Here is a 19,186-nt window from a genome sequence, read left to right on the forward strand (position 1 = left end):
AGAACTTGACTCCCACTGAGGGAGATGCCACAGAGCAGCACAGCATGGTGGGTAATCGTCTAGGCACACCTGACAACATAGATACATTTGTGCCAGAGGAGAGGCTCATCTTGAGTCCAATCCCCTGTGTTACACAGCAGAGATAATCGCTCTTGTGTGCCTCTCTCACTCTTTTCTCTCTGTTATCTTTGCTCTCTCTCACTATTCCATTATTCAGACCAACTGCCACTGCAATGCCAGCCTTTTAGCATCTCATATTCCTAATGTTTCTTAGATTTTGAAATGCTTTTGAAATGATGACGAAGCAATATGACAGTTCTTTCACAAAGCTGTTGCGGTCAGTTTTCTATATAGATGCATCTCATTCTGTCTGTAACAGTTCACCACAGGTGCCATATGGTATACAGGTGGGACCACACATACCCAATTCAAAACAGTCCTCATGGTATCATTTTGAGGTCAACACAAAATCAAGCAGAAATTTAAGAGAAATGTTTGTTTTTCACAGTTCATGAATTACTGTAATTCACCAAAATCATCTTCTCACCCTCTATGATGGTCCTTATCAGCCTGTTACCCAGTATAGACACGGCCAGAGTTTAGTGCTCCAAAAAGAGCAACACATTTGATATTGTGCCTCATAACCCAAGTGTGCTGATGCTGAACAACTGCACTGTGAGATCTAGGTCTGCAAGACCAAATCATCCATTTTGGCTGATATGAAGGTGAGTAAATTTAGGTAAACTATGAAAACCACTGGACTGTGTTTGCATTGTGATGGATGTGCGGGACATACGATTCAGAACCAACCTATAGATAACTAAATTATCAGTTTGGGTGGTGGTTGTAAATTGAAGAATATGGTAGCAACTAAGGTGACACTTCATAATTTTCAGATCATTCTCTATATAATTTATTTCTATTTTAGTTTGTCTATCATTTATCATCTCTGTTTTTCACCTGTTGTATATCATGGGTTGTCTTTCTGTGATTTCCCTGGGTTTGCAAGATGGTTATACGAATGCTGTTTTAAACGTCATATCATTGATTTGGCTGGTGTTACTTTAAAAGAGCGCAAAGCTACAAAAGATACTGGATTAAATCTTTATAGCATGTGCCCATCAAGGCTCCCGAAGAGGAAAAAAATAAATATAATGGTCATTAAAAGGCTTGAAAAAAAAACAGGTTCATGTTTTCCTAGCAAGCAACCTCTTACAGAAAAATGTACTTAATACAAAAAACAAGCTCTTTAGACAAACAGCCAGTAGACCAATGTAAAACTTCTACAACTTAATGTTTCTTTTCTTAGCAACAGTTCCTTTAACCAAACTTGAACCACAATCCTAAGTAGTTTTTACAGTTTTCAGTGGACAACAAGTTAAAAGAGACAATAACAATGAAATCATGTAGAGAGATGAGACGAGAGAAAATATTTTGAGGACAGAGGATGTCAGGTGACACAGTGAGGGGGCTATTATAATATCACCTTTTAATAGCAATAAAGAAGATAAAAGGGACGAGTTTGAGCATTAACATGCTGTTTTATATTAAACACCTCAGGGGTTTCCAACCCCCCAGAGTGAGACGGGAAAGTTGTTTGAGCCTAAGAGGTTTAGAGGTATTCTCCTTTTCTTGCTATCTTGTCCCTTGTCTTTGTCAGCATTTATTTCTCTCTGATGGATTTGCTGCAGGTGATGGAGCTCTGTGGCTTCCAAGTGTTTAACCAAGGAGTAAATTGCTGGTTACTTTCTGATCTCTGTGTCAAGATGGAGTCATTGGTGTAGAACTGAGAGCAAGAGCCTCTGGCGGAGTCTTTAAAAAGACTGTGTGGGAAAGGTAAAGGTCAGGCATGTTTTGTGTGTGCATGTATGCTCCTGTGCATGTTATGTTGCCGTCACTCTGTGGAGGTGTATGTGTGTGCCTGATTGTGTTTGCAGCTGTCTGGCTCTCCATTTACCCTCACATACTTTCCTGCTTGTCCCATCCATTAAATGATGCACAGCCGCATTTCTCGCTTGGATTTAGTGTAGGCCTTGGTTGCTTGGTTACAGCCTGAGGACACTGCCAACCGCACCAACTGAGCCCCATATGTTGCATCACTTGCAGTGGCCCTACATATTTACCAGACTGTGCTCTCTGTTCCTGGATGGATCAAACTTGTGAGGTCAAATCATGGCCAAGTAGCTCTAAGGGTTTCCAGCAGTCATTGGGATTCAGGCCAAGTAAAGGTGTTGACTGTTGGTCACATACTTGGAACAGAAAATAATATTTACTCAAGTACTGTACCTAGGTAGAGTTACTTGACACTAAATTTATGTTTATCTCTTATTACAGTATAAGTTACTTATTATATTGATACTATCAATTGATCCTGGTCCCAGTCTATAGCGCTCATTGCTACAGTTGTTATTTTCCTTTTCTAATAATAATAAAGTTTTATAATCAAATAATAAGGTACAGTTTTGATGTATTTGGTACTGCTTTATACCTGTATATCACTACTTTTTACTCTTGTACAGTTTGACAAAAGTTTTCTAGTTAATTTGCAGATTAAGATTTCACATGTGAAAGGACTACTAACCTGTCTCATGACAGCTCACAATCCCTAGTAGTTCACTGTGTATATATATATATACACAATACATATATATATATATTTATATATATATATATATATATATATATATGTCAGTGGAGTGTTTTAACACTGTGGTACAGCCTTTTTTACTTTCATAAAGAATCTGATACCTCTCTTCCATTGCATATGGAGTTCTATGAGTTTCATTCAGAGACACAAAATCTGCTGCATGTTTCGATATTTAAGATAATGACAGCATTCAGAGAGCACTCGTGCCCCATAGCCAGCTGGTTCCCACCTACAGCCTACCAAGAAAACATAGGGAGCAGGATGCCGACGGAACAAAATCACTTGGATGCTATAGCACCACTTACATATCCAACCAAAAAAAATCACTGCTCTTTAGAATTTGGCTCAATAATATGTTTTTCCTTTACTGTTAATATTTAGTCAACCTGATATTGGTTATTAAAATCAGATATTACTTGTGTATGCCAATTTGTCTACATAATTGTCAGAAAAGCTCTTTGTTTCTGCAGTCTTAGGCCTATCCTGCAGCAAAAAACCCAGATAAAGAACAAAAGCAATACCCTCCTTTAGATGTGCCCTCTCAGGCCTACCCTGCCTGGGAAATACAGAGAGATTCTGTTGTTTGTGATCATTTGCTTTTGCTATTATACTTCCTGGGATGAGTTTCTACTGTTTGCTAATGTGTTTCTGCAGGTGAAAGAATGCCCTTGGAATGGTAGATTTAGTATTGACGATCCATGTGGGGGTGTTAGCAGTTATGTGGAAAAAGAAACAATAGTTTACCTGTCAACAGATTTGTGCAAATGAATGCATATCATAAGCCATAATGAATCCCTGGAATGAATTGGCAGTACAATGGCAAATACAGTAAGTGTGTGTATGAATATTCATCAGGTGTTTGTACATTCTTTCTGTGTGTAGCTTTCTCTATTCTCAGCATCTATGGACTCACTGCATCCAATTACATTTTCTCAATGAGAAGATTCTCCTTGTCAACAAGGTATCTTTCTCTTTGTGTATACACATACACCTTAAAGTTTGTATATTGTAATTCTATGACAAATAAACTATTAACTGTGAGACACAGATTTACTTTTGATTGTACAAGGACACACCTTTTTCTTTTCATGCTCGATTTAAAACTTTTTCATAATGGGCAAAAAAAAATTACATCCATAGAGTCTGATGATCCAAAACAAATCTGAAAAATATTCTATGATGTAGTCTGTTTAAGTTCTAAATCAACATTCAGTAGATCTAGTCTGAGGTTGCTTCATGAAGTTACATAGTTGTTTGTCTGTTCTGATAAAACACTTTTAGGTTTTGTTAAACATTTACAGAAAGTGGACAGATTTACCAGATTTTCGTGCAGGTAACTTGTCATCACATTGCACACTGGTTTTTCATGTTGCTTACTCAGAGCTCTCAGATAGCTTGTTTTGGGGAGAGTAACTATTTCTTGATAACATTTTATCAATCTGCCCACCACTTCTGTGCAGTGTCTCCGCTGGTTGCCTGGCAACCTCACACTGACGACTGTGACTCTGGGAAGTCCCTAACTGAACCCTGACTGTTGTTTGCCTAGAAATAGTTCCAGCACCTAATTCATGGTAAAACCACAAATTGTCTTTTTAACATTTCTTTTTGTTTACGGACAACACACCATGTTTATTTTTGAGTTTTAGAGTGTGTTTTGCCAGTGTTTATGTGATGCTAAGCTAATCCTGGCAACACCTCCATTCTCAATAAACAGACTGAGAATGACATCAATCTTCTTATCTAATCTCATTTAGGAAGCAATTCAGTGTATTTCAAGAGAGAAACAATTCCTTTAATGTTCAGAACAAAACACCAACTTTGTCCCTGAGTGAGGATACTGAATATATGGATTAATAATTTCATATATTTGTATTCATATATGTATCCTTATTATGTCAGAGTATAGGACATTTGATTTGCATAACCCCTATTATTAGACATATTTGATTTTCTTTGGTGTATGGTTTTACTACTGGCTTCTCAGAGACCATTAAAGTTTCATGAAGTCTAATCTAATTTATTGGCATAATAAATTAAATAACCACATAATGTGTATTAGGCTTTCAGGGGACAGTAATATGCTGCGTGGATTTGTGCGCACTCACTGACATGACCCAATTTAGGATTTGTAAAAATCTGGTCATCCTACTTACATGATATTGAGTGTCAAGGGTGATGGATTTCTTCTCCCAGTTTCAACCTAATCCCACTTCATCCAAAGTAATATTTGCAGTGACTTTGTGTCATAACTTCTGCAGTGCATGAAAAATGTGCAAACCCATATTCCAAGTGATGATGGATTTTTCATTTGCATATTGGATTCAGTGGTTGCGTTGATACTGTAGGTTATCCGTTTTAACTCAAATGGCCTGACACAGGGATAATTTGTACTATTTGTGAGGGTCAGATTATGCTGAAGTAGAACTCAATCTGCTGGTGCCTCTCTAGTTTTCTTTTGTATGCTTTTGTCCACTTTATATGGCAATGAGCACATTGGCTTTGATTTAGAAAATTTCTTTATTCCCACACTGCGATAAACCTCTAAGGAATTCATCAATCAGACAACTTCAAAAATAATCAAGCACTATGCTTGATGTTGTGTTTACTGTATGTAGGGACCTGAAGTATAATGCTTTGCTTTGTCATCAAATCATGTGTCTGAACATTACTTTGAACATAGCTATGATCTAGAAAGAATGTTTATGTCAGTAAACCGACTGTAAGTTTGACAGGAGGATTTAATCTGATGGCAATGAGCGTAAAAAGAATTCTAAAAAATATGATTCTAATTCACTTGAATGAATGCTCTGCCATAATTGGACTCTACATTCAAGTAAAGGTCCCTTGTCCCTTGCAGTTATAAGCTAGATCTCATAATTTTGCCTTTGTTTGGCATCATTGGACACATTTTTTCTTTCTTTTTTTTTTTTTACTCATAGCCTTAGCACTTATTCCAAGTAAAATGTCCTGCTAAAGAGACAGACATTGCTCCATTTATTTTCTCTCCTTAATAGTTGCCTCTTTCTTAATCTCCTGCATCTCTAAAGAATCTGATTGCTCTTCCTTCTCTTTCACTTCCCTTCTACGCTTGCTGTAGAACTGCAACACAACTTATATCTACTAACTGTTTGGCATTTTGTTGCCACTCAAGTGATGTTACTTCCATCAGACCTTGGCAGAGATGTTTCTCAGGTTGTGTAAGAAACCTGACAACATGCTGAACACTGTAACAGTGTGTGAGTAATGAAAATGGACAGCACTGGTAAAGACGACCAAAGAGAGCAATACTGACAAGATTTCTTTGCAATCCCCTCTCTCTCCTTCTTTGCCTTGTTGTCTCTATCTCTCTCTATTTAATTCCACTCTCCCACAGCAGTGCCAATGCGCTGCCATGATGGCCATTAAGATGTTATGGTTTTCAATAACTTTTTATAGAGTTTGTGCATCAGAGGCCTATTTGCAAAATTAACTGATGAGACATCAGTGAGGTGTAAGAAGTGCACTGTAATCATGTTAACTTTGAGAGGTTGAAACTGAATTGGTCAATCCACTTATATTATAGAAGAGGGGTTTTGTTTCTTCCTACTAAAAACAGATGACAGATTAACTTATCAAACATGCAAATGTCTCAGCTTCGGGAAATATTTAGAATACCAACAAAAGTAGACTCCCTGAAGAATGTTAACAAAGAAAACATCAAACCTGATGTTTTGTAAAAGTCTTACTACAGTCTTTGTAGTTTCAAAGGAATGTTGAATGTCATTGTCTGAGAAAGTCATCCGTCACACTGAATTTGAGAAGACTGTAAAAATTACAACCATACTGTTCTTTGGTAGAAAGCATGAATGGATATTTCTATCATCTGACAAGATTACAATTAATCAAAAAGTCCAACTAAAATCACAATTAGTGGTCCCATTTTGCAGTGTTCAAGTTAGTGTTCATAGAATTTTGTTATTGAAAAGAAGAAAAAAGGGAATATCAGAAAATATATTTGTAAGTTAAGAAGGAAATATGCAGGCATAGTAGGGACGTTTATAAATGTGAGTTTTTCAAAATCTATGGCACTTGTGTTGCAGGCTGCTGTGATAGTCAGAGTGACTGTGTGCCTATGATAGAATGATGATTATAACAATTACTTATTCAAATACAGTTAAAAATGTAACAGTTTGACTGGTTGTTCAAAGATAATCTAGGGAACTAATCCTGTCCAGCAGGTTAATGCAAACATATGGGTCGCAACCATGAAGCCAAAAACTAAATTTCTATCTGCTTGCTAATGATTATTTTCTCTAAGAGAACACATGGCATGCAATTTACAGAGCAAATATGTATCCTGTAGCAGAAAAAAAACAAAAACAAAAAAACAAAGCTAATTTAATTTCAGATGAACTTTACATGCGCTTTGTTTTACACTTTTGATGGTGATGTAAATTATGCAGAGACTTTGCAAAAGAGTTGAATTTATTGTTACAGAAGCCTTGTGTTGTGATGTGCACGTCCTATAAATGAGGACACAAGTAGGTCACTTCATCAGCATTTTAATTTTCGCTCAGGGGCAATATTGCACCTCACATCAGTAGTTTTCTTCATCTGGCTCTAATGAGCTAATTACTGACTGAGTCCAATGCAGCAATTGTTGACTCATTGTTATGTTAAAGTTGGTAGAATTTTTTTTTCCCTCCAGGTTGTTTGTTTGATTTTAAAAATAGAAAGTACGCTGACAAAAGATAAAATTTGAAATGTTTGACAACATGAAGTGGAAATTACTACAATTTGTGCAGCATAGTTAGCATCATTATCTGGTACCGTACTCATCACAGAGGTGGGAGATATATGTTTTTTCTTTCAGTTTATTTGCTCATGTAAATTTCTAACCCTTGGTATTGTTGTGAAGTCAAAAACGTTATTTCAAGAGATTAAAATCTGACCTTAGACCGTACAGTACGGTACCATCTGGGTGTAGTCGGATCATTCTATTCTTTACTGTGACACCATGGACAAACGATTTCTTGTCATTGAGGAAGTAGGTGTCGGGGACCCAGAGCTGGTCAGCCACCCGGTTATCTAAGGTCAGGTTGAGGGGGATCTCAGAGTAGGACAGCCGCTTGTCTCGCCAGGCCTGCTGGAAGTACATCGTCAAAGTGTAGTCCTGAAAGTGCATAGAGAGGGTGCAAAGGAGGACAAAGAGGGGGAGGGAGGGAAAGAGCAGGGAGGGGAAGGAAGAGCAATGGATAAAATGGAGGAGAGAAAAGAGAGAAGAGAGGGTTACCCTCCAAAAAATGACCATTTTACACAGCTGTTCTGCAATACTTTCCCACTGCAAGCTCTGAGATTAGACCAGACTAGGCTTCAATATTGGATGAAGTTCACTTAAAAGCAAATGGAACAGTAGCAGTAAAACCTCTTAGTACAAGGCAATTGGGGATTCCTTCTTTTCATAGACACATGAGGTTAAGACAGACAGTGTGAAAGAGTGTGTATGTGAGGGAAGCGAGACAGAGGGACAGATGGTTAGGGTTTGGTGTGTGTGTATGCGTGTCAGTTCGGGTCTGTTAATATATGATAAAAATATATGTGTGGCTTGCTCGGTTGGCTTATTGTGCATGTTTGTGTGTTTGCGCATACATACACACACAGAAGAGAGAGAGAGACCACATGTTCCAGACAAATGAAAATAGCCTTCAAGCAACCTCAAAATCAGTTTTAAAATATCTCTTATATGCTCTATTTGCTTTGACAGTTGCTGTCTTTCTGGGATTAAGTATTGTTTGTGAAATGGGCTCACTATGTTGTACTTGCATAACAAGTTCACTCATTTTCTTCTGTTTGTCCTCCCAGAACCAGAATGGTATCCATCCTCTCTCATTACATCAAGTCTCGCACAGACAGCATATAGCCTTTTAGGGACTGTATGTGTCTGCTTTACATAGCAGACTCAGACATCAGAGTGGGTTGGACATAATATACATAATAAATAATATACATAAAATATATATATAAATATACACTAATAGCTTTCATCAAGAACTCAATGGGGCTGTGGAAAACAAATCTGGAAGCCAACTCAAAGCCAATTGAACAAGTCACCCTCAAGTGCAGCATATACCAAGGCGATGCACTATCCCTGCAGTGTTCTGCATAGGCCTGAACCCCCTTAGCCAGATCATCAAAAAGACTGGCTACGGATACCGGTTCTGAAGTGGAAAAACCATCAGTCACCTCCTCTACATGGATGACATCAAACTGTGTGCCAGAAATGAGCGAGACATCGACTCACTGATTCACACTACCAGGATCTACAGCAATGACATTGGAATGTCATTCGGACTGGACAAGTGTGGTCGCATGGTATTACAAAGAGGGAAGATGATCAGAGCCGAGGGGGATGAACTATCAGAAGGCCACATTGCAGATGTTCAAGACAGCTACAAATACCTTGGGGTATACGCCCTGCCAGGCATCAGATACCCCGCTGCTACAATAAACTGGCCAAAGGAGGAGATAGAGGCCACTGACATCAAGACAAGAAAGCTCCTCACAATGCAAGGAGGGTTCCACCCCAAATCCAGCACCCTGAGACTGTACACCAAGCGTATCAAGGGAGGCCGAGGGCTAGTGGCAGTAGGGTGTAAGATGCAGGCAGGAAGTGCGTACATAGAACGCCATAACCAGGCAGCTGGCATAGTGTACTGGAACATCTGCCATGAGTATGGGCTGGAAGTCCCAAGGTCAAAATGGAAGACACCTCCTAAGGTATTTGAGAATGACCGAGCTAAGATCCTGTGGGACTTCAAGATGCAGACTGACAAACTGGTGATAGCTAACCAACCAGACATCGTGTTGATCGACAAACAGCAGAAGGCAGCAGTGATAGATGTGGCAATCCCAAGCGACACCAACATCAAGAAGAAGGAACACGAGAAGCTTGAGAAATACCAAGGGCTGAAAGAGGAGCTAGAACAGATGTGGAAAAAAACAGTGGTGCCAGTGGTAATCGGATCACTGGGGGCTGTGACCCCCAAACTGGGAGAGTGGCTACAGCAGATTCCAGGTAAAACATCAGAGGTCTCTGTCCAGAAGAGTGCAGTCCTAGGAACAGCTAAGATACTGCGCAGAACCCTCAAACTCCCAGGCCTCTGGTAGAAGACCCGAGCTTGAGTATGACACATACAGTCCCCTCCAAAAGTATTGGAACGGTAAAGCAAATTCCTTTGTTTTTGTTGATCAAAATCAAGATGTTGATCAAGATCAAAAGATGAGTATGAGACAAGAGTTCAGAAATTCTGCTTTTATTTCCTTGCATTCACATCTAGATGTGTTAAACAACTTAGGACATATTGTATTTGTATTAGACTACTGCATTCTTAGGAGAGCAAAACTAATGGAACAAATAATAACATTATATATTTGGTGGCATAACAATAACTGCCCCAAGCCCCATCAACATCACCACTGTTGCATTCTTCATTTGTGATGCTATTCCAGGCTTTTACCGCAGCTTCTTTCAGTTCTTGTTTGTTAGACTTTAAGAAAACATGTGTTTTTGTGAGAAACGCACTGAATTTAAACATAACTGTTTGTGTACAAAAAAATAAAAACTTATGTAAATTGTAATCTTAAAATTCAAATTCAAAGCATTGAGCAAATTTATCGTGGTTAAATTCAGGGTTGGACCGTACATAAAAGAATATATTTTCTATTAGTTATGACGAAAAACACATGAAACCTGAAACACATACAGTAAGTTAATCATTTATAAATAAACAGACGAAGTTTAGTACTTTGCATTGAAAATCCCTGATGGTAAATCTAGGTCACGTAAAACAGTCAAGCCAGCAGTCAGATGCTCATGTAGCACACTGAAGTAAGAAGCCTACCAATCATCCATGAAAAACTAAGTTAAATAAACTTGCTGTCTCAGGGAACTTTTTGTCATGACTGGCACATCCACTTTTGGCAAAGAGGCTGAACATGCATTTTTGAATATACCCGTCGGCTACAGATCTGACATCCCACAGCACCTTGGGAACTGGAGGCTTGGATATTGACTGGATGGAGTCAGGGAAACAGGAGCAGCTTTTCTCAGTGAAGTCCTTGTTTGACTTAAATAGGTTATGTCATATTGTTATTGTTGTTTGTACCTTATTTGGCTTGAGGTGCTGACAACCACGAGTTTGAGAATTGAGTTTTTCAAAAGACATAAATAGTATAGTGGCAATTCCAGTATTCAGCACTGTAATTGGACATAGAATGGGAACAGAATGATTTGAGTGAACCCAGGGAAATTTCATTTTCACAGCCTTTTTTTTATATGAAAGAGACACTAGGAGTCCATGTTCAGGTTAGTTTGAAGTAAAACATTTGAATGAGCATAAGGAAGCTTAATGAGACGTTGTTAGATTGCCACAAAGAAAGTAGGTTTCTACATAAAAATATGGAAATAGCAGAGTAAACTTGTAGGCCAATTTTCTCTCTTATGGAAAATAATAATAAAAGAACTCTAACCCACCCAGATGGGTTTATATTAGCACCACTGGATCCTTAGCTTCACGTGCTGCCTTCCCAACAATTCATCCCTGGTCGGTGGTTATGTAACAGCTCACACTCAGCTCTTTCTCGCATGCTGTGCCCCACAGCACATGTGGCTAAAGAGATGCTTGTTGCCATGTAGTCCTCCCAAACTTCTTCTGCTTCTCTCATTACTACACACCATCAAACAGGATGATTTCCTGTGATGTATAAAACATCAGGGAGGTTTCTGTAGCTCTCCTTCAGTGTGTGTGTGTGCACACACACACACACACATACACGCACAAACATACAGTGTCTCATCCTGCCTTGTTAGAAATGTGGACATCTGCAGTCTGTCTCAGTACATCCCTTCTATAGATATGTAATGAAGAAATGCAATGTGTATCTTAATTTGACTATTGCCTGCGTGTGTGTGTCAGTTAATTTTATGTAGTTCATGGGGCTACATAGACGTATGTATGTGTATGTTTTTGTTGTGATTCAGAGATCACAGGCAGGGCTGAACAGGATTAAATAAAACAATGCAGCTGTTCACCTGGCACTGTGGATGTAATATGTGATATTGCAATATGCAGTATGTCCTTCGCAATATGTAACAGCAGGGGTTAGATAACAAGAGCTATGATCTTGTGTATTACTGCACTTGCAGCCCTAGCACACATAATAAGCATCATTTGTAAAAGCCATCAGCCATTCTGGCATATGCACAAGTCCCCTCACCACGGAGTCCACTATTTGAATCTAAAGTACTCTTAAGTAGCTGTGAAATGTCTGAAAAAAAACCTGACAGCCATGGTGGAGTAAGAAGGTGCTGTGTGTCCTCCTGGGGTGTAATTATTAAACTAAGTGAATGTTTCCACTGTCAACCATGAGAGCGTATCATTGCAGGCCTATCTCCTTGAGGAAGTTGTGATTTGCTTTGTGGGACAGGCTCTGTGGAGGTGCCACTGGCTAGTTTACTGTGAACATAAAGCTCTCCTCAAAGACAGCTATAGTGTGCCTCTCTTTTTCTCTCTCTGTGGGAGGAGGAGGAGGTTGTAAATCACCAGAATAACTGCAGCTGCTGTGCATGTAAGTGCAAGGGAGGCTGTCATAACAACAGTCATAATGAGCATCAGTACATAAACTATGTTGGAGAGAGAAAGAGAGAGCGGGAGAGAAATGGAAAGAGGAAGAAAAGGTGACAGAGAGTGATACAGGAAGAATGATGTTGAATTTATGAGTGCAGAATTTGCTGTGCTGCCAAGCTGCCAAAGAGAGGACAATACAAAGTGATCATTATATTCTCACACTCCAGGCTATACAGAATGTGAAAATCCATTATAACTAATAACTAATATCCAGTTCCACAGCACACCTCCTACTGTGTAAATGTGTCCTCATTTTGAAGATTTTTCAATAGATACTTCTTACAGATCACACAGTATATTCAATATGAGTCAGTCAGTTAATTAATCAAGGTTATTACTTTTCCCCCATTATTTTACTATATGTACAGTATGCCTTCATCTGCATCTGTGTTGAAATTTTATAAACATAATAAAGGTAACAAAACAAACGATATAAGGGCAGTTAATACTGCTGCTCAGCACACTGGCACATGCTCTAAGGCTGCAAGCAAGCCTCAAGTAGTCCTTTCTGATATAAAAGCAGTCTGGCCTGAATGTAAGCCTGTAACTGATATTTTCACTGATTGGAAAATTGTTAAAATATGGAACATAAATGAAAGAATGTTGTAAAATGCATAGTGAATGCCCCTTTAGACAGTTTAGTCCTGTTTTGGAAAATTAATTATTCTTGTATCCAAATTTGGAATTTGAAAAAAATTGAATAATCAAGCAGTCAACTGATGATCAATTGATCTGTGTGGCATGAATGGCTTCATGTTCCTCCCTGGACCAACCCCATGAGCTCTATGTTTCTTAACTGAACACCTAATCTGTGACAAAGCCCAGCCCACATGCTCTACAGTCCCATCAAGTTGAGTTCCCTAAAATGCACTTGCAAACTTTAAGTTTGTGTTCCATTACTGAAAGGGCACATTTTATAGCCAGAGTCACTGTGTGGGAATATTTCTCTGACAAAGACAAATATTCCAGACAATGCTATATCTACAGTAGATGCTTGGTCAGTCAGCCCTTCAGGCAGCCAAAATGTGCAAAATCTCATATTGGCATTTCATTCCATGGATATTACAGTTTGAGTCTGACATGATTTTACTGCCAGGCAGACTCATGAATGCCAAAAGTGTTAGTAGGTAACCATCTCTCATTGCTCAAATAGATAACAAGTCATGTGCTTTGTGCTTGGCAAGACTTGTCTGCACTGTAAATTGGCCTTGAAAATGTCCAGTCTATAGCTCTATCAGCTAAAATGGGAAGCATAATGTTCTCAGTATTATAAACAAATAATCTAATTCCTTCCACCAAACAGATCCGCGGCAATCAGAAGGAACTTGAGGAAAATAAATAACAATTGGTAATCAAATAAAAAAAGGTGCTCCAGCTGCCGACTTTGACCTTGTCAATTGATTCATCCTTCAAGCTGCCCCATCCACTAATCCTTCGTTGGACTGCAACAAATCCTTTTTTGTGTCTGCATTATTTGTTACATCTTTGTTAATCATGGATCGTCACATCAGCCAATTTGCACTTTTTTAAAGCAAGTCCTAACAAACTAAATATGTTATTGTCATTGCCATTGTCCAAAACAACACATTTTTCTAATCTGCTACTGCTATGGTTAATTTTTAGGCAAATATCTTTAGGGTTAGGGGTAAGGGTTATCAACCAATATTTTCATAATAAAAATGGTTCAAATCCCTATGTATAACTTGAAAGGCTCTACAATTATGTTTAGGTCTACACAGACCAAACATAGGCCATTTTGGGCATTTGAAGGCTGTGCTTTCTCATGGGAGGATTTGAGTAGAAAGGAAATGGACAAAAAGGGTGGAGTATGAGGTGGAAGATAAGGTGAAGGAGAAGTGAGGGACAGACTGCAGGAAAAATAACAGTGAGGAAAGTTGGGGAGTGATGAGGTGTGATAGGAGGAGGAAGAGGAATGAGGAAGTTGAATGGAGGCTTGAGTCTACAAGGAGACAGAAAAGAGAGAGGGATCAGAATGAGGATGACTAAATTGTGAGTACTGGTTATATATCTCTTTCTTCCCACTACCTTTGAAGCCAGTTAGAGCTGTTGAATGGGGTGGTGAGTTTGCTGGAAGGGATGGGGGTGTGATGGAGGGTTTTAGAAGGGGTAAATGAAAGGCACTGGAAAGCTCAGTGGAGCAGTGATGCAAATTGCTTTTATTCTCACACTCTTCACTCCCAGCCTCTGATTTGAGCACCAGCAATGACCTCCCTCTGCTGCTTTCTCTCCCATCTCTTTTATCCCCCTCCTCATCTGCCCCATCCATTCCATTTTCCCTCTCTCTCATGTTATTTTTTCCCCATTTTCCCTCATTCCTCTACATGAATTTCCTTCCATCTACTTCTCCCTATAGCTTCCCCTCTCTCCGATTTTACCTTCCCATCTATCCATATCAATCTCAGAAGAGTATCTGTTGCATGTATTTATATGTAGTAGAACTAAAAAACACATTGGAGAGTGTGTGAGTGAATCTGATCTAGTAATTTGATTACTACTAAACATACACAGCTGAGGGAGCTCTCTAAAGAACATGACAGGTTTTGGATCAGCATCTGAGGGACTAGAGATGTTCTGAAGGGGTCCTTAAAGGATTCAGATTTCAGAGAAAGCTTGCAAATATATCACTTGAGAGTTCTCTTTTCCAAAAATAGCATATTTTGCATCAAGGTTAATAGAGCACCCAGTCATGCGAATGATTGTTTGGCAACAATCGATGGAATATATGTTTTAAAATATTGACAAACCATGTGATTTTGACAAATAACATATTATTTTCTTTTTTGGAGGGCAGAATGTTGCTGTAAACAATTTCTATAGTGCACTGACCTTGAAGAGTGGGACTGAATCCTAAAGCAGGCTGCCTCTGAATCCTCTGTTTCTCTCCCTTCCTCCTTGCTTTGAAATACCTTTAGTGGGGAGGAAATGTGTGCCCTCCACCACTCAGCCATATGTCCATACCGCACTCTAGTATCAACCTACTTCACTTCCTCCAAAAAGCTCTCCAACAACAAGTGGCTTTCAATTTCCTGCAGCACACAGTCCGAATGCTGTCAGCAACAGGGTTTGAGGAACCTTGCATAGGGCACAGCATTTCCAAAGATGCCTAATAATAAACATGCTGATCCCCACATAGCTGAGTGACATATATTCCCCAGTATCTGGAGATTTTTGTATGGAGTCCTTAGGATTCAGCTCTGTATCTGGAACAGCTTGTGCACTGCATGTAGTAAATCTGCAACAGGAAAGCATACTGGGGCTGCTGCAGGGGTTTCATTTGGCCCGTTTGCTTCATAATAAATAATGTTGATGTTTTTTAACACAACAGTCAGACTGACAGATTAAGCAAAATCTAAAAATATATCATCATACAAGAAAATTTCTATCACCAAAATATTATGAAGTATGTTATCATACAGGCCTTAAAATATTAGCATCAGTCGCTGTCATTATGTATTATGTAAATAATTAATAAATAATTGTACTAGTACGCAGCCCCCCTAGGCCCACTTAGTCAAAAAATTAAATTCTAATTACCTCGTGGCCTCAAGATACTATCAGACTGTCAAGATACCATCTTATCTAACTATAAGATAGTATCTTGAGGCCACGAGTTACTATCCTGAGGCCTCAAGATAGTATCACGATAAATTAGAATTTCTTTTTTTTGACTAAGCCTAGGGGGGCTCCGTATACTAGTATGTTTATGTTGTTGTGTGTTTTTAGGGGTAGCGAAAAATGCTGTTGCAGTTGGTAGAGTGAGTGTGTGTTTTTTTGTGTATTGTTAAGGTCTCGAGATAAGGACATTAATCTGTCCAACACTCTTAGAGTCAGTACACTTCTTGTATTTTTCTTCCCTCAAGACCATTTCCGTAGTTTATGCCATGTAAGAAACTTGATGACGGATTTCACTATAGCCCAGTTTCTTGTTTGTTTACCTGTACCTTGTCTGACCTCCATCTCCATCACACTACTCCTCTTTCTCTGTACATATCCCCTTTTTCCTCCATGCTCTTTCATCATTTATTCTGGCTCAAGAGAGCTCGCTGCTGAAGGTGAATCAAATTTAGAGGAACCTTTTTTTTTCAAAAAGGTTCACACAGCTTTGCCAGTTGGCAGTGGTGCACCTTAACTGACTACACACAATTTATTAGAGTCGATTGGAGCATCTGCAGGCCCTTTTGTGTCCCTGGAGACGAGTAGAGTGGAGTGGCAATTCGGGAAGGGGGAATGTTAGTGTGTGTGGCAAGGGGTTGATGGGAAAGGGAAGGGAGGGAAGAACAGGATGCAGATTATTAGGGTGCTTTTGAATCCCACTGGAAGACAGGAGGGAAGTTGATGGAGGCTTCACTCTCAGCTGTCATTGATACTAGACGGAAGGTTAGGTGGGAAAAGAAACGAGGGCAAAAAACGAGTGTCTGTTGTCATTTGTCCCATTTACTGCTTCTCATGCTTGAAGAGATTATGTTTCTGTGTGGATGTGGGGGGCATGGATGCACACACATTATATATGTGTGTGTGCGTTTAAGTCAGTGTGCAACTAAAGATGTACAGTTATATGCCTGTTTACTATAAACTTGCCAAATGTCTGCTATTCTGGTTCTGCTAAAGCTCTTGACAGCTGTCCATTGACTACCCTATATTCTCAAAAAACACACAAATTCGCTGACCCACTAGAGGAGTCCCACACCTCGTGCAATATGGAGTTTTAATGAACTGAAGAAGAAGCTGATTGTTATTCAAACGGAGTACCAAGGAACACACATCACATCTACACATTGTCAACAATGAGATAATGCAATATAGACATCTGTGGATCAATGCCACATATGCAGCCTGAGTGAGTACAGTAAACTATCAACCTATTTCTGAACCACAAATGTTTATGCACATGTATCTGTGTGTCCCTGTGTGTGTGTCCCTGAGCATATGTCCTTTTATTTGTCCATGTGCCGAGTTGTGTGAGTCCAGATTTGATGGCCTGCATACAGTATCTCCTTGAGCAAGGACACCCTTGAAGAAGCAATATCTTCTCACAGTTGGACTGACCTACAAGAGAGGCAGGGGTGCTTTAGGAGGATGTCAGCTTTAGAATGTGTGTGTGTGTGTGTGTGTGTGTGTGTGTGTGTGTGTGTGTGTGTGTGCGTGCGTGCGTGTGCACACCTATCCAACAGTGGCACCAGTTAGCCAACAGAGGACATTTTGGAATCATTAAGCGAATCCATTTTAAAACCTGATGCAGATTACAGCTGGCAGGACTGACAAAAACAGGGAGGTGTTACTTTCATGATATTCATTCAAACCTGAACAATATCAGCCATTCAGACACATGCATCAAATTTAAGATAATTTTAAGTGTGTATTCTGATTAAGTGATGCTGACAGCGTCTGATAGCATTCTACAAATATGTGGTCTTAGAAACTCAGAAGGACGGATTTAGCAATTATTTTAAAGCATTGCTAACAATATTTGTACACTAGCAGTTGGTTGGGAGGAGAAAAACATGAAGTTAATCAAGTAGCTGTTATTCTGCTCTGGATGATAAACAAAGCAGAAAAGATGTTGAACGTGAGAATGTGTGTTTCCTCTGTTCAAAAAAATCACATTCATGCCACCAATTGACGTTGCTGGCGTACTGCGGTAAGCATGTCGACTCATTTCCATTTCCGGTGCTTGTGTGTTGGTACCGTGTTGTGCTGCTCTCGCTAAATACCAGTTACATTTGTTAGATTACAGCGGCCAACTGTCTGCTAAACACTTATTCTTACAGTAATTTTGCCTAAGCACTCACTGTTCTTTCCATCTTTTAGTGACTGCTGTTCAATCTCATAGTTGTTCAAAAGTTTTTGTAGCTAACGCTACAGTACTTTAGCTTAGCCGTTAGCGACTTTAGCTTAGCAGCTAGCAATGGCTTCTCCTTCTCCCTCTCGCTCTCCTACTTTCTCCTGCTAGGTGTGTCAGATGTTCAGTTACTCCTCTGCCTTCTTTAGCGGTAATGGTACGTGTAATAAGTGTAGTTTATTTATAGACATGGAGGCAAGGCTCAGTGATTTAGAAGTCCAGCTCTGCACCTTGGTAGATCAGTCTTTAGCTACTGTAGCTAACCAGTCCCCAGTAGTCGGTGCAGAATGGCCTGAGTTAGCCTGTGGTAGCCGTCACCCGGGATTTCCTGTGCAGCCAGGAAGGGGGGGCTGGGTGACTGTCCGAAGAAGGAATAGTCGTAAGCAGTCAAACCCACAGGTCATCACCAACCTGTTCACGTCTCTAACAGATTTTCCCCACTCAGCGACACACCCACTGAGAAACCAAATCTGATCATTGGCAGCTCCATTTTGAAAAATGTGAAGTTAGCGAAGCCAGCGGCCATAGTTAAGTGCATCCCTGGGGCCAGAGCGGGCGACATTGAGTCTTATTTGAAACTGCTGGCTAAAGATAAACGTAAATACCCCGGTATTACCTCCCGGTATAACCTCCCGGTTACGCCAATCGGAGGTCACTAAGAATAATGTTGAGTCGGTGTGTATATATGCAAAAACAATGTCGGACACCGTAGTTTTCTCTGGACCCCTGCCAAATCTGACCAGTGATGACATGTATAGCCGCATGTCGTCATTCCGCCGCTGGTTGTCGAGGTGATGTCCAGCAAACGATGTGGGCTTTGTAGATCATTGGCAGACTTTCTGGGGAAGACCTGGTCTGATTCGGAGAGATGTCATCCATCCCACTTGGGAAGGAGCAGCTCTCATTTCTAGAAATCTGGCCAAGTTTATTAGTGGACCAAATCCATGACAACCCAGAGTTGAGACCAGGAGGCAGAGTCGCAGTCTAACACACTTCTCTGCCCTTCCATTTCAG

At 39.7% G+C, this 19,186-nt stretch overlaps 1 protein-coding gene across 1 annotated transcript in view; it reads right to left on the reverse strand.

The window, feature by feature from the left end:
• Nucleotides 1-19,186, reverse strand: part of LOC119896200 (gamma-aminobutyric acid receptor subunit beta-2) — a 66,643-nt gene that overhangs the window by 24,243 nt on the left and 23,214 nt on the right. The window contains exon 4 of the mRNA XM_038709704.1: nt 7,579-7,799. Coding sequence (XP_038565632.1) covers nt 7,579-7,799 — 221 coding nt within the window. The remainder of the gene's footprint in view (nt 1-7,578; nt 7,800-19,186) is intronic.

This window comes from Micropterus salmoides, unplaced genomic scaffold, assembly GCF_014851395.1.
Source record: "Micropterus salmoides isolate LMB-PRFRI ecotype aquatic unplaced genomic scaffold, ASM1485139v1 Ms_hic_scaffold_9, whole genome shotgun sequence".
Taxonomy (NCBI): domain Eukaryota; kingdom Metazoa; phylum Chordata; class Actinopteri; order Centrarchiformes; family Centrarchidae; genus Micropterus; species Micropterus salmoides.